The sequence below is a fragment of the Lepus europaeus genome, chromosome 20, assembly GCF_033115175.1.
Source record: "Lepus europaeus isolate LE1 chromosome 20, mLepTim1.pri, whole genome shotgun sequence".
NCBI lineage: Eukaryota > Metazoa > Chordata > Mammalia > Lagomorpha > Leporidae > Lepus > Lepus europaeus.
The window spans coordinates 49792496-49816407 of record NC_084846.1 but is presented as its reverse complement, the minus strand read 5'-3'; the positions used below and the strand labels follow the sequence as shown (position 1 = coordinate 49816407).

Here is a 23912-nt window from a genome sequence, read left to right as displayed (position 1 = left end):
CAATTATGGAAAACTATGCGTAGATTTTCATTTTTTTTTGCACCAAAATAAACTTATCTCTTAGTTCCATTTTTCCATGAACTGTTTGAAATCTCCACATATCTATTATGTCCCTTAAGGGTTTTTCTTCCCTTTTTTTAAAGAAAGAATACTGGAAACATCTCAAAAGATCTTGCCAAAATTTGAATTAAATTCAAAGTCATCAAAGATAGAAAAATACTAGCCAGCGATGTTATATGGAATTCTTGCACTTGAGAAAAAGCCAGAGCATTACAAGGGGAGAGCTGTCAAGAACTGCTTTGATATGTTTGGAACACAGAAGCTTTGATTCTAATGTCTGTCTCATATGCTAAACACATGTGACCTTAACTAAATATCAGAAAAATCCATCATAAATTAATTGTCAACTTTAATGGTTTCCTCATTTCAGAATACATTTGCTTTGCAACTTAATGCCTTAAGGCCAAGATTTTAAGGTGACTACATAGAGTTTAAATGAAAAACATACCAAGGTATATACGTCTAAACAGCCTCACTACCACATACCTACAGTTTGTCATCTTAACTCAAAATGGAAGGAAGGAATTTTGCACACATTTGGGTCTTAGGCTTCTGCTGTCACTGACAGTTTTTCATATTTTGAGAGTCTCGCCTCCACTTTGCCAAACAAAATTAACTGGACAAAAGCTTTTCAAAATGTCTCTCTTTCTCCCCCAGTTTCTGTCTATGTGTATCTAAGTGTGTGCACACTCATGGGAGTGTGTGTGTGTGTGTGCATGTTTAAACATTTTCTCCAGAAAGAAAGTCCACATAGAGACTTTGGGAAATGATTGTGAAAGTTATTTACAAATGGATGTTTCCTTTGGGGATTTTCTTTACTTTCAAGTTGATGATCCAAGTCCCTTTGACCAGCATCCTCCCTGAACATCACCTTTAGGGCATGAGTTATCCTGGAAATGCATGTTCCCAACTTGCACCAAGAGAAAGAGACGCGAGCAACAAAAGAAACGTTGCAGGCAGCTGAGTGGGAGGCCGACGGGCAGAGGGGGTCCCAGCCAACGTCTCACTGGGAGCTCTGGCCTGCTGCTTCACCAGCCTCCTGTGTGGGCTGACAAAGACAAGGGGAGCTTCAGCTGGCAACATGCTGGCTCTTACAAGAAAAACCAGGCAAGCTGAATTTTTTTCAAGGAACATCTTTTTAAAATGCTCTCCCTCTCAAATGCGTATAAAAGCAATTACAAGGGGCTTTTGGAAGGGTATACAAAACTGTTTAGTACCTGGTTTAAGTCTGTCTTAAATAATCTGACAGTAGAATATTCACAAAGATCAAATTTTCAAATGTTCTCTGTGTCTAAATGTTATTGCTAAATGGAAAACAGCAATGTAATAGTATAAGTTAACAGGATATAACACACACTTAGATTAAAATCATAACAATCTACTCTAAAAACAAATGATCATCTGGTTCCACTGGAAGGCCACCAGATTCCAGAACACACGAACAGAGTTTATTTCAGGCCTTATTTTACACAGGAATAAGCTTCTACTTCCCTAAGGAGATATTTACCATAAAACATTTTCAGAAATGTTTCATGCACAGTTGAAAATAATGATGTTTCCTATTCAATATCTCTTTTTTTTAATCATTGTAACATTTTGAAAAATATGCCTTGAAGAAGAAAGAATACCTCAGTCCCCAAATTCAGTGTGGTTTAGCGACACTGTTGGGGTTTACTCAAGGATCTGATCTAGTTCTGAGTCAGAACAAGCCAGAACCTGCAGCAAAGACCTTGGGTTTGTCTCTGCTGTACAGGTTGCCTAGAACTTTCAGACACATCTTCTCCCTGGTCTCGCAATTACTCCCAAGAAACAGAGACAGGGCAGATGTCAAGATCTCCCTTAGAGACAGTATTGAGCGCCATGATCTCCCATCTGACTTTCATTCTACCTAGGAGAAGATAAAAGGGCACCTGCCCAATTGTCCAGGAGCAGTATCAGGGCACTGTCATTCCTAAATGCTTTGACAAGACAAGAACTGAGCATTGAGCACATACAATTACTCTCTATAATGACCTGGAAGCATAAGAAAAACTATGTGAATAGGTACAATTGTAAGGAAACAGTTTCTCTTTAAGGTGTTTGTAATCAGTTATTCCCCAAGCATTCAACAGGTTAAAGAGCTGCTATTGGGTAGTATACCTAGTTCTGTTGGCAGGAAATTAGGAGTGGAGAAAGAGGGAGGAGGGACAAAGGGAGGGAGAAGGGAAGGGGGGGAGGGGAAAGAGAAGGGAGGATTGAGGGAGGGAGGATGGAGTGAGGGAGGGAGGGGCAGACTTCCTCCGGAGAAGTCAACACTCCCCTAGAATATGCAGAACCATGAATGAACAAGACAATGTCAGAGAGTGATCCATGCTACATGGGAAATGCACAACAGGGTGAGACAGTGACGATTTTTGAATGAGTGGTCAGGGAAGTGAAATTTGAGCTGAGGCCTTAAGAACTGGCCACCCTAGTAGAGCTGAGGTCCTGAAGCAGAAATGAGCTGAAGTGGAATGGCCCAGCGCAGCCAGACACAGCAGAGAGGGAGAAAGAGAGGCTGTGGTCAGGTTGTGGTCAGGTATCATGGGGCATGCAAAGAGGTTGGAGTTTGTTCTGAGCACAAAGAGAAGCCTCTGGTGTGTTTCAGAATGGGATACGATCTGAAGTATGGTTTTCAAAGCCCACTCTGCTTGCTACATTATAGGAAGGCAGAGGCAAAAGGGAGCCCAGGCAAGCAACGAAAGTGGTCCTTGGCAAGAAGAGAGGAGAAAAGCCGCCTGGATCAGACGCATTCGCATTTGGGAGGCAGAACTAGCGGGATATCCCAAAGGACTAGACATGGGGAAAGGAGAGGAGCAGGCAGAAAGCAAGGTGACTCTTAGATCTTCCAACTTGAGCAATGGGTGACAGCAGAGCCATTTACAGACTCGTCGGGTGAGACTCAAAGATTGTATTTTGGACATTAGGGTAGAGATATCTGTGAGAAATTCAAGAGGAAGTATCTGCTTAGAAACTAGATTTGCAAAACCAGAGCTTGCAGGAAGGAAGACAGGAATTTTGACTGTCCATACATGGGTCAAGGTTAAAGGCATGGTTCTAGATGGGAGCACCAGGGATAGGGCATGGCTAACTCAGAGAGGGGGGCTCCAACCTGAACCATGATCCTGGCTCAGAGGAAGGAGGAAACAGACAAGAAATGAGAGCATTGCTTCCAGGAGAAAAACCATAAAGTTAATCTGCATGTTCATATTAATGCAAGTTCCCGCAGGAAGTCCATAAAACAGGATAAATCATTTCATCAATTGTTTCAGACACCTCTATTGTCCTGTCATACCTGATAGAAAAAAACTCGTTACTTAAGTCACTTACTTATTTGTACTTTTTTTCAAGCTAGTACCTTGCCCACTTTAAAATCTTACCTTTGCTCCAGTATCGCCCACTCCTCGTAAACCCATTGGTCCTGGGGGTCCTGGTAATCCTCGGGGTCCCTGGGACGACATAAGGAAGACAAGGAGTATCACTGTACTGCGCAATGCTCAGAAAGGGAGGAGAGAGTGAGGGGAGGGGAGGGGAGGAAGGTCCACACTTACTGCCACACCAGGATAGCCATCTCCTTTGAGTCCTGGAGCACCCACTGGTCCCTGAGGGCCTTGAGCACCCTGAGTAAATTCCAACACCAAGTGACGTCATGAGACAATGAGACATAGCACAGCACCACTTCATACACCAAAGATGGGTCTGATCAGTACGAAGGATCGATTTCAAACACGCTGAGAAGAAATCCCACCACTTAAGGCAGCTTGTTATCTGCATGTATCTCTTATTTACCTGAATTCAGTGGCAATGAATGCGTGGGATAAAGGTAGGAAATATACATATATGAACCATAACAAAGTCCTCTAGGAAAACACACTCCATAGGATTGAGAAATGTCAGCTAATATTTCAGTTTTGAAAGTACAACTGTTACATTATAAATTAGGGAGAAGTATTAAATGGGAAAATTTAACAAGCACTGTGACAAAAGAGAAGAGAATATAAAACAATATGCCGAGTGTGCAATAAGGTAACTGTTTCATACTTATTGTTAAGTGTATTGTCTTCAATAATGGGGCCCAAATTACACAGGCAGTAAGTAAACCCCAAACAAAACAGATCAGTTTTTTTAAAAAACAAGTTTTTTGGGGGAAGAGATACCAAGAGACTGTGGTTCCTATCTTGGGACCTAGGGAAATAGTTGGAAATATTCCTTTATAGCAATCATTTAAGGCATCAAAAACATTTAGGGGCAGCCATCAGCCCCCTGCAGAGAGAGCACAAAGTGGTGGTTGTTGTCTTTTGGGCAACAGTTTTCCCAGAGGTATAACTCTTACACGTAGAAACGAAAGCAGTGCCTGGCTAAAGTAAAATGGGGAGAGAGGAACAAAAAAGAATCATTACACTTCTAAAACTTACAGTATTTCTTTGTTACACCATATTTCATTCTGTTACTATAACTCTATGAACAGCCCTTGCCAACTCATGTTGTTTGCTTTAATAAAGAGCTGTACATATTTTTAAATATTCATGGTTTTGTACATCAGGAGAAAACTCCCCTAACAGATCTTTGTTTCAAGTACTTGCCTTAAACGCAAGCAAATTCTGAGATCCAGTTGCCATTATTTTAGTCCAAAATGCTGTCCCAAATCCAGCTCCCCAAAACTGCTCCTAATTGTACTACTATGAATGAGTGATTGATTAGGAAAGAAAAAAAAAAGACCTACATACCCTTTAAGCAATAAACATTTTTTTTTTCATCTTAAAAACCAAATCCAATAGTTGGTTTTTCTTATTCAGTCTAACGGACTTGTTTTGTGTGGTTAGCTGCATAAGAACCATCATCTTTGGGCTGGTGTTGTAGTGCAGTGGGTTGAGCCACCACCTCTGATGCCAGCATCCCTTATGAGCACTGGTTTAAGTCCAAGCTGCTCCACTTCCGATCTAGCCCTACTAATATACTGGGAAAGCGGTGGAAGATGGCAGCCACCCATGTGGAAGACCCAGATGGATTTCTAGGCTACTGGCTTTGGCTTGGCCCAGAACTGGCCATTGTGACCATTTGGAGAGTAAACCAGGAGATTAAAGATAGCTTTCACTAGCTCTCTGACTTTCCCTGGTGTTCTCTCTCTCTCTCACTCTCCCCACCACCACCACTTTCTCTAACTCTGTCTTTCAAATAAATAAATCTTTTTTTAAAAAAAAATAATCATCTTTAGAAAGTATGTGGTCACTTAGAAAATCTTCATGTGCTACTTGTCAGCAACAAAACCCCAGGAGGATTTCTTAAAGCTGTATGATAGAGAATAAGAACAAGGCCTTTAGGACAGGTGAATTTGGGTAGATTCCCAACTAAAGGGAACTGGCCACCTGACAAAAGCAATTTTTTTCTGCTATTCCAACTACATTTAAGATTAAAACTATGGGACTGGTGCTGTGCCATAGCGGGTAAAGCCGCCGTCTGCAGTGCCAGCATCCCATATGGGCGCCAGTTCGAGTCCCAGCTGCTCCACTTCTGATCCAGCTCTCTGCTGTGGCCTGGGAAAGTAGTGGAGGATAGCCCAAGTCCTTGGGCCCCTGCACCTGCATGGGAGATCTGGAAGAAGCTCCTGGCTCCTGGCTTCAGATCAGCACAGCTCCAGCCATTGTGGACATCTGGGGAGTGAACCAGCGGAATGGAAGACCTCTCTCTCCCCCTCACTCTCTCTGCCTCTACCTTTCTGTAACCCTGCCTTTCAAATTAATTAATTAAGAAAAAAAGATTAAAACTCTAAATGTTCACAGCTGAGACCCATCCCAAACTAAGAGGCACATTTCTCTCCCTGCTTGTATAAGGAAGGGCCAATAACAAAATAAAGCAGTCATTGCTCCCCAGTTAGGAAAAGGAAAAGACAGTTGGAATCCTAATTCATGTCTCAGTTTTTCTGTTTAACTTCCAAGCCCATAACAAATCATCAGCAGCTGTCAGAGCTTAACCTCTGGCACCTACAGCAGAGGGGGAAAAAAACATTGAAGCTCACAGTTTACAAAGTCTTGTTTCCTAGAGATCTTCTTGCTCTCTCTCTCACAAAGAATGCCCTTGGCTTGTTACTTCTACTGTTAATGGGGGCTACCAGCAGGCAGACTTGCATCAAGGATCCCTCACAAGATTTTTATAGATGGAATTGTTACCACTCAGCTTTTCTGCACTGGACTGAAGGAAATGTCCTACAAGTCACCCACTTCCAAGTTCGGCTCTGTTGCTCATAGAAACTAGTGGGGAAAGTGGAGGCTGGTATTTTGAAGTGTGGTTTGGGTTGTAGGTCTGACAAGCTCACTAAAGTAGTAAACAAAACTAAATTAATGCTGGTGCCGCGGCTCACTAGGCTAATCCTCTGCCTGCGGCGCCAGCACCTCGGGTTCTAGTCCCGGTCGAGGCACCGGATTCTGTCCTGGTTGCTCCTCTTCCAGTCTAGCTCTCTGCTGTGGCCTGGGAGTGCAGTGGAGGATAGCCCAAGTCCTTGGGCCCTGCACCCGCATGGGAGACCAGGAGGAAGCACCTGGCTCCTGGCTTCAGATCGGCGCAGCACGCTGGCCATGGAGGCCACTTTGGGGGTGAACCAATGGAAAAAGGAAGACCTTTCTCTCTCTAACTCTGTAAATAAATAAATAAAAAAAAAACTGAATTAATATGCTGGAACCTCCACCAGACGTTCAAAGAGGTAGCTGAGCCTCCCAGTGCTTAAAAGCTAATGAATTAGAACAGAATGGCAGCAACAGTATTATTGGAGCCTAAGAGATTAGCAAAATGTGTGTGTGAAAAGGAGGTATCTTTAACATCCTCTCATTCAATGCTCAGAAATGACCAGGGTCTACGCACTGTAGCGGCATCTTAGAACTATTGCAAAGTGTGAGTACCCATAGAGAGAAGTAAGTATAGATAACCATGGGTTTTAAATACATAGTTATCAAAGAATATGAAAATTGTCACACAAATGCAATTGATCAATGTCATATTTCCAGTTCTCACATTAAGAAACTTGGCATTTACTTGAGTCATCTACATAGCTCAGGTTGCTCTAAGGAGCGTGCATATCTGGGCTCCACGGACCTCAGGGGCTGGAAAGTAGGATCAACACTTGTCTCCCTCTGCCCAAGGCTTTCACAACTGTAGCCTTGAAATCCCTGCATCCTAGGGAACCCTCAGTCCTGGGAAAACAAGGGTAGTGGTGAGGGCTGTGAGAGTGGTCAGAACGGTGTGGGCTCAGGATCCTAACTCTACCTTCCGTAAGAACCACTTCAATTTGCATCCATTTTATAAAAGAGATTTTGCATTATATTTCATTGAAGATATGACTCCAAGTTTTCAAGCTAAAAGTCATTGGTTAAGTATGTGCATTCTTTTATTTGGAGGAGACTGTTAAGAAAACACACGAGCTGGCTTCAAAGCTACATAAACCTGCTGTTAGTTCAGTAAGTGCTGACGATGGGCCCCTAAGCCTGTGCTGGGGCACACAGGTGTCCTACGTGACACGGAGGAGTGAGATGGATGCCGAATTTTGCTGTGCTGTGGGGCAGAGTGAGGAGGGAAATGGAGCTTTGTTGCCATGGAAAACCAAGCATGATGAGTTGAAATTGGTTTCTCCTGTAATTATTTTCCTGTCTTTTGAAATAATTCAGATAGAGTAGGGGAAATCTTCCAAACTTGAAATTTGGGGGCAGTGTTTTGGCAAAACAGATAATTCAGCCATTGAAAAAAAATGGAAGAGACCAGAGGCCATTTTAATCCCATATATCACACACCTGGCTGAAACAGCGCTTTCAAACAACTGTCAAGTGAGCAAAAACTTAACCAAAGGAGCTACTATCTCCAGCCCCACCATGTGTGAAAAGTAAGCTATCTGATTGCCTTTTTTAAAAACAAAAATGGACTAGCTATATTATTGCCTTCTAATTCACCAACATAGACACTTTGCGAATAGAATAATCAACTTATCCTGCATTAAGTCTACCTTCATTTTTCTCATAAGCAGAAAAAGGAACGGAATGTGAATTAGCCTACCTTTGGTCCTCGGATAGAAAGTCCAGGTTCTCCTTTAAATCCAGGCAGCCCTGGTCCTCCCCTATCGCCCTGCGCATTTTAAAGAACATTTACAAGCTATAGATTGCATGAGAAACCACAAGGTTGTGAGGTGGTCAAGAGGAGATCGGCTAATCTGCAACATGCTGAATCCCTGAGACTCAGACGTGGAGACAACACGTTCACTTTCAAATCCTCAGTTACAACTATCACAGCTGTTTAGAAAAGGCCCATTCAGAGGGGATTTGGCAATTTAGACTCAAATATTTAGACTAAGAAAGCCTGCTAATGCTTTTACAACTGACTGGATTTCTTCTCTGCCGACGTTTTCAGTTCTAAATCTTAGGTTCTTCTGAATCAGTGCAATGAATTCCCACCTGCATTGAGGTCTAGGCTTTGGGAGAGGTAGTGCAGGGCGTGGTGACAAGCTTGGCACCAGAACAGGGGATGTGGGTTCTAGCCCTAACTCTGTTGCTGGTTTTTAGTTTTCTTATCTATGAAATATCAGGATTGAATGGGGTCATTTCTTAGGGTGCTTCCAAAACAAAAATTGTAGTTCACCGATATCCTGATACACACCTATATCTCTAAATATACATTCATGCATATTCCTGCAACTACCATAGATCCAAAGAGAAGAAAGATAAAGATTCCCAGGAAAAGCTACCTTGGGTCCAGGTGGTCCAGGAATTGATGCTCCAGGCATCCCAAAAGGACCCATGATGCCTGGCTCACCCTGAAGAAGAGAAAACAAACACATTACTTTTTAAGCAGAGAAATACATGAAGACTGTATCCGTAAAAGCAGAAAGTGATCTGCAGATTTTTAAATGATAGCATCATCTCTATTTCAAAGACCAACATGAAAATAACTTGAGCATTTTTATAAACCACTACTGAAGCTGTTGATAAGCAAGATTTCCATGCCTTTAAATAAATACATTCAATTAATTCCTGAATGTTAGGAAAATTTTGTCTCTTGTGCATCCTCTTATTAACTAATAAGAATTATGCAATTCATAGTTCTTCCCTTAGGTGTTGCATGCTGGGAACTCAGAGGCAAATTTTTTTGCCTAATGGTAACACCTATCTTCAGTTTAAGCTTTGGGGTACACTCTAGCTTACAATTTTTTTCCTTTATTGCTTTTATTTAATAGTCCATGTTATATAAGTCTTCCATTGCATGTCTTTTTAAAAAAAGTAGTTCATTAGTAAAACATTCAAGTAGAAAAGTAAAAACATTTGTATAATATTAAGTCTCAAACACTTGATCCGGAGCAACAGGCAATACCTCTGTCCCACCTGAATGTAGACCAAGGATTCTCAAACTTGAGAGAATAGAGGGATTATCCTAAGAGCTTGGTAAATGTATAGTTCTGTGTTTCAAGCCTCAAAGATCCTAGTTCAACAGACCTAGAGGCTGGGCCCCTAGAATATGAATTTTATTTTTTTTTGACAGGCAGAGTGGACAGTGAGAGAGAGAGACAGAGAGAAAGGTCTTCCTTTTCCATTGGTTCACCCCCCCCCCCCCCCCAGTGGCTGCTGCAGCCGGTGCTACACCGATCCAAAGCCAGGAGCCAGGTGCTTCTCCTGGTCTCCCATGCGGATGCAGGGCCTAAGGACTTGGGCCATCCTCCACTGCCTTCCCGGGCCACAGCAGAGAGCTGGACAGGAAGAGGAGCGACTGGGACTAGAACCTGGGGTGCCGGCGCCACAGGCAGAGAATTAGCCTAGTGAGCTGCGGCGCCGGCCCGGAATGTGAATTTTATTAAAGAACCCTGGTGACTGATGCAGATACCACTCCCACTGGGATGTCAGAAGATAAACCTCACCTTTTAAAATTTCAGTTATTTCATGGGAGACCAGGAGGAAGCATGGGAGACTGGGAGGAAGCACCTGGCTCCTGGCTTCGGATTGGCGCAGCGCTGGCCGTGGCGGCCATTAGGGGAGTGAACCAATGGAAGGAAGACCTTTCTCTCTCTCTCACTGTCTGTAACTCTCTCTGTCTCTCTCTCACTGTCTAACTCTGCCTGTCAAAATAAATAAATAAAAAATAAATAAAATTTCAGTTATTTATGCAAATGTCATAACATACAATAGTATGATAGTTAATAAATACAATTTACAAATGAAAAGCAAACCTATGTTGGGGTGTGGTCAAAATTTTAATGACAGAGGCTTATAATCAAAGCAGCTCAGAAGCTACTGCTCTAGAGTAGGCATCCAACCCTTGGGTCACACCCATCCTGCCCCAGCTCATATAACCCCAGGCAAAGAATGTTTGCATTCTCAGATGGCTGTAATTCCAGTACCTGTGTAATCTCCTCAATTTTCCATCTGGCCTAGGTAGCTAAAAATGCTTATCTAGCCCTTCATAAAAAAAGTTATAGAGGGAATGATTAAGAGGCCACTTGGGACAGCTGCACCCCATATTCAAGCACCTGAGTTTGGGTCTTGGCTCCATTGCCGGTATGAGTTTCCTGTTAATGTACATCGTGGGAGGTAGCAGGTGTTGGCTCAAGGGCTTGGGTCTCTGCCATTTATATGGAAGATACAGATGGAGTTCTGGGGTCCTGGCTTTGGCCTGGTCTAGCCCCAGCTGTTGAGGACATTTGGGAAATGCAACAGTGGATGTAAGATCTCTGTCTCTCTTTGCTTTAAATAAATAAAAATAAACAAAAATTCAAAGAAAAACACTTGGGGGCACCTATCTTAGGTGGAATGAATGTGCTCATGCTGTATTTCAACTCCGCTCTCCAGAATCTCACACTGAGCTAACGCTGCCTCTGCCTAGCTCCTGTCCTCTAAAATGTAGCAGAATGAGCTGCCCACTCTGCCAGCCTCTCCCTCCAGGAGGGACTCAGCCATCAGTCACCAGGAAGAGCCACATTCGTCTTCCCAGCCGAGGCTTCCTGCCACGCTGATCACCCAGTGCAAACAAGCTGAGCACACAGCCGGCGGCAGCCCAGGCCAGGGCGTGTGTGTGCCAGTCCTTAAATCCACATGTGGGAGGCAGGAGCACGTGGCACAGTCAGGACCTGGCAACAGATAAACACCCTCTCCAATACAACGACGTAGGAACAAAACAGTAACCTCTTAAAATTCTTCCCTGAAACCAGGGTAACACAAAATGACACTTCTAGATTTAATTTGTTCTATATTTACTTTTAGAAAGTATACACTTGTCTTGTATACGATGACCTAGTGAAAAGGTATATTAAGAGCAACCAAGACATAAAGAGCAGTCACCGTTAATCACAGGCCCGAACACTCAGATGCAGTGACATCCTTCCTAGCGTGCTTCTTGAACTGCCTGCAGCACAGGGCACCTATTTAAGAAATCTCCATTTCAGGGGCTCACCACCTATGGAGTCCATATTTCTGTGGATGGCATAAAGTCTGGATTGGTAACAGCCTTCCAGTTTGATTGACACTAAAGGCTATGAATCACTGGTCTACAGGTTATACTCCATTTTTTTTTTTTTTGGACCTGCTCTTTCCAATGTCATTTTTTAAAAAATCTGATGTTGAATCATCCAGTCCTTCAATATAGTCCTTATCGCCTTCTTACCAACACCAGTTTGCAGTTTCTGCGTCCCAAGACAGTCCGAGGGCCTCACTGCTGCTGCCCATGAAGTCAGGGCACACTCCACGTCCCGCCTCACCATCTCCCTACGTCTTTGTCAGCGCCGGTCTGGACAGCTGACCAGGACGTAGATTCCCCACTTGCCATTTCACCATGCTGCTGAGCTACCTCTCCAAATAGCACACGGACTGAGAACGCACTGTGTGCCGGGACCTGAGACACAGGCTTCACGAACTCGTCTCTCTTCTCAACAGCCCTGGGAGGGTGACCCAGTCGTTTCCTTTTCATCAGGAAGTGACCAGCTCTGAGAGGCCCCAGGCAAGCAGCGCCCTCGGAAGGCCACCCTGCCTCACCACTGCACTCCCTCCCAGGCTGTGGCCACTGTGGCTGCTGTTCAGCAAATCCAGACCATAGAGAACTGGCATCTCCTGGCCTAACCCTCTGCCAGCTTCTGATTGGCTGTCGCTGGAGGATCCTGGCCTATGGATTCTCTCCGAGAAGCCTAAGTATTTGCATGAAGATTACACACTTGTACAACCTCTTCATTCTATTCCATGATAGTCTGGGAACTGCACGTTCTCTAAAGACTATTTGGGAGGGAGGTGTTTTGTATTTGTGGGGAAGGAAACAAGCAATCAAACTTGCCTTGGAAATCAAATCGTCTACTGAAATCCGACACAGTTACCATCTCCCCAAAGCATTAAGGAGGAAATAACAAACATACCTTCGGCCCCTCTGGCCCTGGAAATCCCCTCTGTCCTGGGTTTCCTTTGCTCCCTTTCTTCCCTTCATCGCCCTGACAAAGCAGTTATAAAAGATAGATGTAACATGAACAATCACTCCCCAACCTGACAATGGCCCAGATTCTCAAGTGACACCAGCATGTGCCCCAGGCACAGCTCCCTTGCGTGGGGTCTGTCAGTGTTCCCGAGCAGTCCGGATAACTTCACAACTGTTCAGGCTTCGCCACTGACTCAGTATGAGTTAATATTGCATTAAACCCAAGTTCCATAACTTCCTTTGGGAACTTTTCTTTGCATGGACATTTCTGCGCACTCTTGGTCTACTCACAGATGGTTGTGAGACGTTCATGGTTTCAGAAAAGAGTGTTATCTATGCTTTTTCACACTGCTTCCAGTTTTGAAACATAAAATGAGACATTTTCCAAAGCACAGCCCCATTTCTTCCTAGGCAGGAGTCTAGTTCTTTCCCCCCCAAGGAGGTTGATAATTATATCGATAGGAAGATGTTTGAGAATTAACTTGCGACAGAGCTAAAAACTGTCTCTGGGCCGTTCCCCTTTGTGCTGTGTATGACAGAGGACTGCTGTTACCTCCAGCCAGAAGTCTCGTGGCATTGTCAAACCACCTTGCATGCTGTTACCTCCAGCCAGAAGTCTCGTGGCATTGTCAAACCACCTTGCAGCTCCCCAGCGGCAAGGCCCTCTCTCCAGCTGTGTGCTGCGTTCCACAGAGGAAGAGCTCCTTGGGTATTGCAGCTGAGGCGTTCACATGTCTTAATATCCACGACTATCCCCTGGCTTTCAAACCTGAGCATCAGAATCACCAGGAGAGCATGGGCAAACACACAGCTGGGCCCTACACCCCAGTTCCTGATTTAGTGGTTCTGCATTGGGCCCAAGATCTTACATTTTAACATACCTGGGCTACACTAAAGCGATCATCAAAACAGATTCTTAAGAAAAAGCAACCCTGGAAGGATGTCCCGAGCTGTAATTAACTCCCTGTGTCCCTGCCAATGGAGAGCAGTGACACAGGTAGTAACAAAACAGTTGAATGTCCAAGATTCAGTTATATTATCACTTTCCAATAGAGCAAAAACTCAACCACAACTACTTATTTTTTTCCCATTCACTACCAGATTTAACTTATTGTTCTACCTCAACCCCAGAAGCCAGGTTAAATGTAACAATGTGTCAATGCTGAACCGTGTCCTGCCGGGGCTATGTGGCATAGTCCTACCCCTCTTCCAAGCCACAGATCTAGCGGCTTTCTCTCCAAGGCACGGTCTCCTTGTCCTGTTGGTGGCCTTTGATACCATTTATGCTTCCATCCTGAAACCCTCCCTTCCCACTTGGGTTTCCTAACATGGTCCTATTGTGCTTCTGCAGTTCTGAATGCCCCTTCTCCAGTAACCTCCCTATACAGGGCCTGAACCCCACCTCTCTTCCTCAGATATCATTCATTCATTCTCACAGTGTCAATGATTAACTGCTACTGTCTATTTCCCAGAAGTATAGTCTAGAAAACTTTAATTCTACTGAATGTGAATAGGCCGATATTTCTAAATTTATATTTGGCATGATGTTAAAAAGATATTCCCACCTCCCTACCCTCACGCCTCAAGAAAGGATTCCACAATCTGGTAAGTCATAAATTAAAATGTTTGAAATATATTTAAATGTCAAATTCTCGCATTTAAGAGTAAGGAGTCAGTTAGCTAATACTTTCATAAGATATAGACCGCTTAATCTATCAATTACTATTTTAAGATAATTCTAAAGTGCTAATAAATAAACACATTTTTACTTCATTGATCTATAAAAATAAGAATATACGGGCATTGATAAGTGTATATACAGAAGCATCTGGACACTTAAGCTGGAGGTTATGTTACCCTATTGATGAACTTGCATATTGTCATGTTGACATGAAGAGGTCATTCATCCAGCATTTCTACAGCGTATAAAATACATTTATGACAATGGTAAGGTGATATTGCATTTAATAAGGTGGTGTTTCCTACTATGTGAGAGTCTATAAATATTTGAAGAAAATGTATGGACTTCCAGGTCTCAATGCTGTGTCTTTTCCTTCTTTTCCCTCCTATGTGTTTTCAATGTCAGTCTGATCACCTATTGAGAAACATGTTGGGCTCTTCTGTTTGCTGAGTCTCATCATAAACATTAGGAAAATAAAAATGAATCTGTACTTTCTGTCTTTCAAAAGTTCACAAGACAGAATCCATGATTTTGAGCCAGATGGGAACACACTGACATAGCAAGAGTAACAATCAAATTTTCCGGCGTCGGTTTCTTTGGATCAGCACCAGAAGGCAGGGGGCTGGCCCCAGCACCCTGTCATTTGCATACCTTGGAGCCAGGTTGTCCTTTCCCAGGTGGTCCTTCTGGGCCTCTGGTTCCTGGAAGCCCTGCTTCTCCCTGGAGGGAATGGCACTGACATCTAAGTTGACCCTCCACAGACAGCACGCAAAATCCCACCTTGTCTCCTCTTTCCGCCAGTGGACTCAGCTGAGACCCTCCAAGAGAGACTAGAACTTCACTGTCATCTCAAAATTAATCTGGAAGTTTGTCAACTCGAATAAATTAACATTAAACTCCAGTTTAACTGGAGCAGATGAAATATCATGAAAAAGTACAGTCTCTTAGCCAATTTCCAAAGCAATAAGCTCACTTTCCTTTGGCTCTTCATTCACATTTTGTGGATATTTTTGAAAAAGAAGAAAGACCTTCAGCCTCTCCATCTGCTGTTTTTCACTACTTTTATTGAAAAATGAGGATTTAAAATGTCAACTCAAAATAATTCAGGAAATCTTTACAATGGCCTTACTGACTGCATTTTCAGATACACAGTTTAAATTATTGTGCTTTCTAGAAATTCTGAGAGAACGAGGTTACTGGAGAATGCCACGGCCAGAGGCCAGGGATAGCAGACGACGTGATGTTACTTCAGTGTCTGACTTGGCGCTCTTTCCGTCTAGGGCAAGTAAAAGGGAAAATTTAGAACTGTGACTGTTATTTCTTCTTAAGGGAACTCAGTTTTTCCTGCACGGTTTCATTTGAGCTCTTGCAGGACCCAGATATCAACGTGACTCTGCAGTTCTCACTCTAGTAATAGAAAAAACTAGGCATTACCTTCTTCCCTGCAGCTCCATCTTCTCCTGGTACTCCGGGTTGTCCTGGCAACCCTATCGAGCCTGGCTCCCCCTGGTGGACGAACAGAGATGTTATTTCCCGAAAGTTGATACTTAGCATGTACCTGTATTTGGAGGGACTCACAATTGGACATATAATATAGTGTCTAACAAAAGCCTCTGAGCTGAGACATTGATTATTAAGTAATTATAATTAAATTATTTGATTGAGCAGGACGCTTGTCCTCTCTGGGCTTGTTTTCTGTTAATATGAGTTGAACTGTGATCTCCCCAAAGATATGTTAACCCCTAATTCCTGGGACCTGTGAGTGTGGCTGTAGCTGGAAATAGAGCCCATGCAGATACGATCAAGTTAGGATGCCTCACAAGGGTGGACCCTAACTCGGTATGGCCGCTGTCCTTCTGAGAGGGGGAAACGCCAGGTGGAGACAGACACAGGAGTGCCCCACGTGGGGGAAGAAGCAAAGCTAAGAGGGAGCAGTTACAAGCTAAGGAAGCCAGGGAAAGCAGGAGAGGTCAGGCTAGAGCCTCCTGCACAGGTTTTAGAGAGAGCACGCCCCATAGACACTTTTAACTTCTAACCTCCACGACTGTGAGACGATAATTTTCTGTGCTTTTGAAAGCTCTGGTGTGTGGTGCTTTGTTACATCAGCTCCAGCAAACTAATAAAATAAAAAATTGGGGCTCAAACACTACTTCTGGACCTAATATTCAACCATTATTTATGCTTTCTAGTTAATCTATGATAAAAAGTCTTTTGAAATCTAAAGAAAAATCACATGCCACTTTCAACAGTGTTCTTAGGGCCGGTGCTGTGGTGTAGCACGTAAAGCCGCCGCCTGCAGTGCTGGCATCCTATATGAGTGCAGGTTCGAGACCCAGCTGCTCCACTTCCAATCCAGCTCTCTGCTATGGCCTGGGAAGGCAGTGGAAGATGGCCCAAGTCCTTGGGCCCCTGCACCCACGTGGGAAACCCAGAAGAAACTCCTGGCTCTTGCCTTCCAATTGGCGTAGCTCTGGCCATTGAGGCCATCAGGGAGTGAACCAGTGGATGAAAGTCATCTCTCTTTCTCTGTTTCTCCTTCTCTCTCTGTGTAACTCTTTCAAATAAATAACTAAATCTTTTTTTAAAGTGTTCTTACTGCATTTATAAGAGCAAAATGCTTTGAATTGCTTGAAAGTCATCTCTGCTAACCTAAAAAAGCGAGTGGAAAATAAAAAGCATAGTAAGCCTACAAATAAGTTGAAGAATATAACAAAAGTAGGGGGAAAACTTGAAAACAAAAAGTTAAGTGCTCCAGAAACCTAAAATACTTTTTTTTTTTTTTTGACAGAGTGGACAATGAGAGAGAGAGAGAGAGACAGAGAGAAAGGTCTTCCTTTGCCGTTGGTTCACCCTCCAATGGCTACTGCAGCCGGCGTACTGTGCTGATCCGAAGCCAGGAGCCAGGTGCTTCTCCTGGTCTCCCATGGGGTGCAGGGCCCAAGGACTTGGGCCATCCTCCACTGCACTCCCGGGCCATAGCAGAGAGCTGGACAGGAAGAGGAGCGACCAGGACAGAATCCAGCGCCCTGACCGGGACTAGAACCTGGTGTGCCGGCGCTGCAGGCAGAGGATTAGCCTATTGAGCTGTGGCGCCGGCCCTAAAATACTTTTTAAAACTCATAAACATAAATAAATCTCCAGCAGAAATGATCAATATATAAAAACAAAATGCACAACAAGCACTTTTACAAATGAAAGGCAGACCCAACTACACACATAGTAGATATGCTTAAAAATCATAAAAATTTACAGGATAATTTTCAACCCATGTATTGGAAAACATTAGAAAGTGCATATTTTTCAAGAAAAAATATAAATAACAAAAATAGAAAGAATGAGCAAGCTCAGTAAATCAACCTATTAAACAAATTGAATCAGTGCTGAAATGTTTAACCTCCTCTCCCCTGAGGATAACAGGTTTAGTTGGTTTAATGGTCATACATTACCAAACCATTTTGCCTTTGAGGAATACACATTCCCTATTTACAAAAAGATTTACAAAAAATAGGGAATGAATGAAATCTACCCAATACAATATGACCTAGTCATTTCACTCCTGGGTGTTCACCTAAGGAAAATGGAAACATATGTCCATGCAAATACAAATACAAATACATATATATATATATTCATAACAATTTTATTTATAATATCAAAAACCTGCAAGTAACCAAAATGTCAATCAACACATGAATGGAGGCAGACTGCGGACATACATATGCACAAACATTGGAGCACCATTCAGCAATATGAAGGAATACATTCTTCAAATATGTTACGACATGGATCTCAAAATAATTTTGCTGAGTGAAAAGAAGCCAGACCCCTACCTCATAAAATACATACATAGTGTCTGATTCCATTTTAGGAAATGAAAACTAATCTGTACTGACAAAAAGAAGATTAATAGGTACCAGATCATTTGAAAGCATATCAGTAGAGATGAGAGAAGTTAGAGAGAGATGGAAAGAAAATATTATGAGAGAACACATGGTAGCTCTTGGGAGTGATAGATATCTTTATTACTTTGTTGTGGCAATGGTTTCAAGAGCATACACATTGCCAAATCTTATCATATTAAGTTTGAACATGTGTGTGCATATTTGTTATATGTCAATCATATAACAGTTATAGAAGTGGACGTGAAATCTTGCATAAAATATTAGTCAGTTCAACTCTTCTCATAGAAAGCATGCATAATGATCAGTTGGGTTTATCTCAAAAAAGCAAGGATGGTTCAATATCTAAAAATGTAGTAACAGGTTAAAAGGAACAAAAACACAATTAGTATAAACAGATAATGGTAAAATCCAATACTCATTTATCCTTAGTAAGCAGTGTTTGTTACAATTGAAATAGAAGAGAATTTCACTCACCTAATAGATACTATTTCTCAAAAACCTACAGCAAATGTCACATTTAACAGCAAAATTGTAGAAGGACTTCCTTTGAAGTCACTTCTTTAAACATTGTACTGGTGATCTCAGCAGCGCAAAATTATAAAAGTAAATGGCAGGGGGGACCCTAAGAAACAATAGGTAAAACTATTTTTATTTTTAGATAGGTAAGTACACAGGGTATAAAAATGTAAGGGGCTCTACAAACAATTAGAAATAGTAAAATTTTACAGGGTGGCTGGATATAAAAAATAAACGTGTCAAAACTAAAACAAGGAGCCAGCACTGTAGCATAGAGGGTAAAGCTGCCTACAGTGCCGGAATCCCATATGGACGCCGGTTCAAGTTCCTGCTGCTCCTCTTCCAATCCAGCTCTCAGGTATGGCCTGGGAAGGCAGTGGAAGATGGCCCAAGTGCTTGGTTCCCTGCACCCACATGGGAAACTCAGAAGAAGCTCCTGGCTCCTGGTTTTGGATTGGCCTAGCTCTGGCCATTGCAGCCATTTGGGGAATGAATCAGCTGATGGAAGACATTTCTCTCTGTCTCTCTGTCTCTCTCTCTCTCTCTGTAACTCTACCTCTCAAATAAATAAATAAATCTTTATTAAAAAAAAAAAACAGACAAATAAAACATACCTATCCTACAGACCTGTAACAGCCAGTTAGAAGAAGTACAAAAGAGGGGCCAGCACTGTAGCGCAGCAGGTTAATGCCCTGGCCTGAGTGCCGGCATCCCATATGGGTGCCAGTGCTGGTCCCACCTGCTCCTTTTCCGATCTAGCTCTCTGCTGTGGCCTGGGAAAACAGTGGAAGATGGCCCAAGTCTTTGGGCCCCTGCACCCACGTGGGAGACCCAGAGGAAGCTCCTGGCTCCTGGCTTCGGATCAGCACACCTCCGGCCGTTGCGGCTATCTGGGGAGTGAACCAGTGGATAGAAGATCTCTCTCTCTGTCTCTACCTCTCTGTAACTCTTTCAAATAAATAAAATATTCTAAAAAAATAAAATAAAAAATAAAAAGAAGATGTACAAAAGAGAAAAATTCACTTTGCAAAAATTTCTCCAAGTTACTCATAGAATAAATTCAAGAAATGTACAAGATTTTTTATGGACAACATGATAAATACTTTCTGAAAAATTAGAGCATTTTACTCAGTCATTTGAAAGATTCAATATTTAATCTGTAGATTTGATTCAATCACAATGGGATAATTTGTTAAATTTAAAAAGAAATTCTGAAACACATATGTTAGAATCAATAATAACCAGGAAGAAGATAAGGCTTTTCCCTATCAGATAACAAACTTATTTTAAATAAGTCAGAAGGTAGGGAGGTAATAGCACTGAGAGATGAGAATGGACAAATGGACTAGGGCAGAGCACTCAGGTTCCTATCATCTTTGTGACTAATTTTATGGCGTCAACTTGTTTGGGTTAAGTAACACCTAGAAACCTGGAAGAGCAGTATTCCTGGTGTGTCTGTGGGGGTACTTCCAGCACAAATTAGCATGTGAGTCCAAGTGGACCAGCCGGGATGAGTGTGCTCTCTGCTTCCTGGCTCATGATGTGATCTGCCCTCCTCCATCCTGCAGCCTCCCCAGGGACCTGAGCCGATGCAATGGCCCATCATGCTCTCTGAGACTCCAAACTGTGAGCTGACACAAACCTTCCCCCTCCCCGAGTAGCTTCTCTCAGGTATTTCAGTTACAGTACCAAAAAGCTCACTATCACAGGGACAAACACAGAAAATTGACATCAGTCATTCAGGGTATTACAGATCAGTGTATACTCTCAATAACTGATGATGAATACCTGGTTATATATGTGGGGGCAAAACAGACCTACATTGCCCATACACAAAAATAAATTCAATGTAGATTAAAGACCTACATTTAAAAAGCAAAATGCTAAAAATATCATTAAAAAGAATGTCTTTATGACTTTAAGGCCAACACATTTTAAAGATAATATTCGAAAAACACAAACCATTCAAAGACAGGAAAATATCAAAATATAAAATGCCTATATACTAAAAGGTATCTCCAGGAGGCAATATTTACAGCCCATACAAGAAAGGGTTAATATCCAGATTAAAAATGAAGTCTAGTTAGAAAAGAATTTGGTCTCAAAAAAATAAAGTAAAATGGCACATGAAAAATCGTTCAAACATTTAGTTAGCAGGGAATACCCACGGAAACAATGAGATAGATTTTTACACACTTTGCATCAGAAAGGGTAGAGAAGGAACACCATTACCTATTGCTGGGAGGAGGCAACATGGCACAACCATTTGGACAGGACTCCCCCATGCCAAAACGGAAAGCATATAAAGTCTGGGATCTTCCCGTTCTACCTTTAGCTATCTGTGTTCTAAAAGCCAGGGAAATCTGTACTCGTATACAAAAGGAAACACAGAATGCTTATGGCAGCAGTTGGCAAAAGCAAAACACTAGAAGCAACTTAGATAGTCATTACCAGGAAGCTGAATAAATACTAACAAGATATGCTCATCCGGTGGAATACTGAAGATCAGTTACAACGAATGAATTAGAGGCACACAAAAACGCACAGAAAAGACAAGCTCTTTTATCCATATGGCTGATGAATTAAAACATGGGAAATTATGAAAACTTCGACAAAGTGTTCAACACCAAATTCATGATGATTATGTCTGAGACAGGGGAAGACAACAATGGCAGTGGGGAGGACAGGCAGGGAGCTCCAGCCTGATTTGTGATGCTTCTGACAAGGTTTTTGGGGTCAATATGACAGAATATTAACATTTGGCTTTGGAAAAATGGGTGTTCTTTGTATTATTCTCTATAATCATTAAGATATGTGAAACATTTTTTAAAGTGAAAGATTGTATATCTAGTAAGTGGTAAAACTTGGATTTGAATTTAGATAGTCTAACTGCTGAGTCTTATTATAACATACATTACTGCTCTGAAATTGACATGAAAATGACATAATATGTGTATGCCCATACATACATGTGTATACTATATTTATGTTTCTGTGCACACACATATGAATCATACCTAGCATTTAGCATATTGTCTAGCACATCAAAATCATGCAATATGGGGCTAGTATTGGGGCATAGCAGGTAAAGTTGCCACCTGGCATCCTATTTGGGCTCCAGTTCAATTCCCAACTATTCCACTTCAAACCCAGCTCCCTGGTATGGCCTGGGAAAAAGCAGCACAAGATGGCCCAAGTGTTTGCGTCCCTGCATCCACATCGGAGACCAGGATAAAGCTCTTGGCTTCTGGCCTCAGCCTGGCTCAGCCCTGGCTGTTGCGGCCATCCAGAGAGTGAACCAGTGGATGGAGTATCTCTCTCACTCTCTCTCTATCTCTGTTCTCTCCCTCTGTCTGTTAACTATGACTTTCAAATAAATAAATAAATAAATATTTTAAAAATGCAAAAAAAGAAATGGCCGGTGCCATGGCTCAATCCTCCACCTTGCGGTGCCAGCACACTGGGTTCTAGTCCTGGTCAGGGCACCGGATTCTGTCCCGGTTGCCCCTCTTCCAGGCCAGCTCTCTGCTATGGCCCGAGAGTGCAGTGGATGGTGGCCCAAGTCCTTGGGCCCTGCACCCCATGGGAGACCAGGAGAAGCACCTGGCTCCTGGCTTCGGATCAGCGAGAAGCGCCGGCTGCAGCGTGCCAACTGCGGTGGCCATTGGAGGGTGAACCAACAGCAAAGGAAGACCTTTCTCTCTGTCTCTCTCTCTCACTATCCACTCTGCCTGTCAAAAAAAAAAAAAAAAAAAAAAAAGAAAAAAATGGCAGCCACTATAACTATATGCATAAATGTTTATCCTTTGTAATTAAATATTTTATGCATTTGGATAAAATTATGGATAATCTTCTCAGACCTACATCTTGCATACCCAAATGTTTGTAAGATTAATGCCAATGACAGCAGAACAATCAATAGTAAGGACTGGGGCCCAGCGTGACTCAGCAGCCCTTACATACCTTCAGGATGAATTATAGGAACAATGCTTCTTGAGTACCTGTCATGTCCTCCAGAGAAGACGAGCAAAGGCCCTGCCCCAGTGGAGTCTGGTTTAGAACAGCACTGTCCAGTAGAAGTACGACACAAGCTATACAGGCAATTATGACTTTTCCAGCAACCACAGTTAAAGAGGTGAGAGAAAAGGCTCTACAGAGTCATGTGACACACGCATGGTCTGTACTGCACTTTGCTATAAAGGAGACCTAACTAAGATTACATGAATTGTTTATTTGTCTCCAAGCAGCATAGTCAACTCACCTTTGGACCTTGTACTCCAATTCCTATTGGTCCTCTAGGGCCTGTAGGCCCCATCTGGCCTATTTCTCCCTAGTAAGAAATAGAGGATAGCAACACATAAAAATAATATATTCCTTCCTTTCATCCCCTAAAAGCATCTTACACCAGCAAATTAATATAAAACAGTTTCTTGGGGTAGCATCTCATGTTGAAGAATAGATGTGAGTCCCAGATGCTCCACTTTCCATCCACCTTCTTGCTAACGCACCTGGGAAGGCAGGGGAGATGATCCAAGTGCTTGGGCCTATGTAGGAGACCCAGACAGAGCTCCTGTGTCTTTCTGCCTCCCCTCTCTCTGTCACTCTGCCTTTCAAATAAATAAAATAAATCTTTAACAATTTTTTGAAATATCCATATATGAGGGGGTCTTTAAAAAGTTCAAGAAAATGTACATAGTGAAAAAAACTGCATAGATTTCTAAAAATTGATAGACAGCTTGAAATGCCTTCAGATGGTTGGATTCTCACCAAATGAATTATATATGTGGCATGAATTAAAGTACAGGCCTCAGAGTGTATTCAAAACTGATTTTAAGGAGCCCCTGGGGAGGGCATCACGAAGAGTTTGACAGTTACGATCCAGAGCAGCTAAAATTGACACGAGAGAAGCCCAGGTGACTGCGGATCAGGAGCACTGTGAGTGGCAGAGAGCCGTCTCAGCTGTCACTGATACACTCTCAAGGACACACAGTCACAGGGCTGGAGAGAGCTGCTCGCACCTGCGCTGCTCGGGGCGCGTGCTCTCAGCTGAGCTGTCTCAGCGCAGTATTTTATGCAGCAACGATGACGACTCGTTCTTTGAAACAACAGTAAAATAATAAGCGCCATGCTTATCCTTAAGGGATAAATAATAGTTCCAATTTAGGACATCATCTGATTCTCAAGTTCATAGAAGAAAATTACCGTCAGGTCACTTCAGAGTCCATTGCTGTAAGTGTTTGGCAGTTGGACTTAACTGTGAGACTGCTGGTGGGCATGAGAATTAGCCAACCAGAGAGACATCCATTCTATCTGCT

At 42.6% G+C, this 23912-nt stretch overlaps 1 protein-coding gene across 2 annotated transcripts in view; it reads right to left on the bottom strand.

Annotated features, from left to right (window-relative positions):
* COL28A1 (collagen type XXVIII alpha 1 chain) overlaps positions 1 to 23912 on the bottom strand; it is a 204782-nt gene that overhangs the window by 80903 nt on the left and 99967 nt on the right. For both annotated transcript variants that reach the window (XM_062179058.1, XM_062179059.1), the window contains exons 18-25: positions 22859 to 22927; positions 15614 to 15685; positions 14831 to 14899; positions 12443 to 12514; positions 8801 to 8869; positions 8116 to 8184; positions 3630 to 3698; positions 3459 to 3527 (exon numbers count right to left, since the gene is read on the bottom strand). In XM_062179058.1, the coding sequence (XP_062035042.1) occupies positions 3459 to 3527; positions 3630 to 3698; positions 8116 to 8184; positions 8801 to 8869; positions 12443 to 12514; positions 14831 to 14899; positions 15614 to 15685; positions 22859 to 22927 (558 nt within the window). The remainder of the gene's footprint in view (positions 1 to 3458; positions 3528 to 3629; positions 3699 to 8115; positions 8185 to 8800; positions 8870 to 12442; positions 12515 to 14830; positions 14900 to 15613; positions 15686 to 22858; positions 22928 to 23912) is intronic.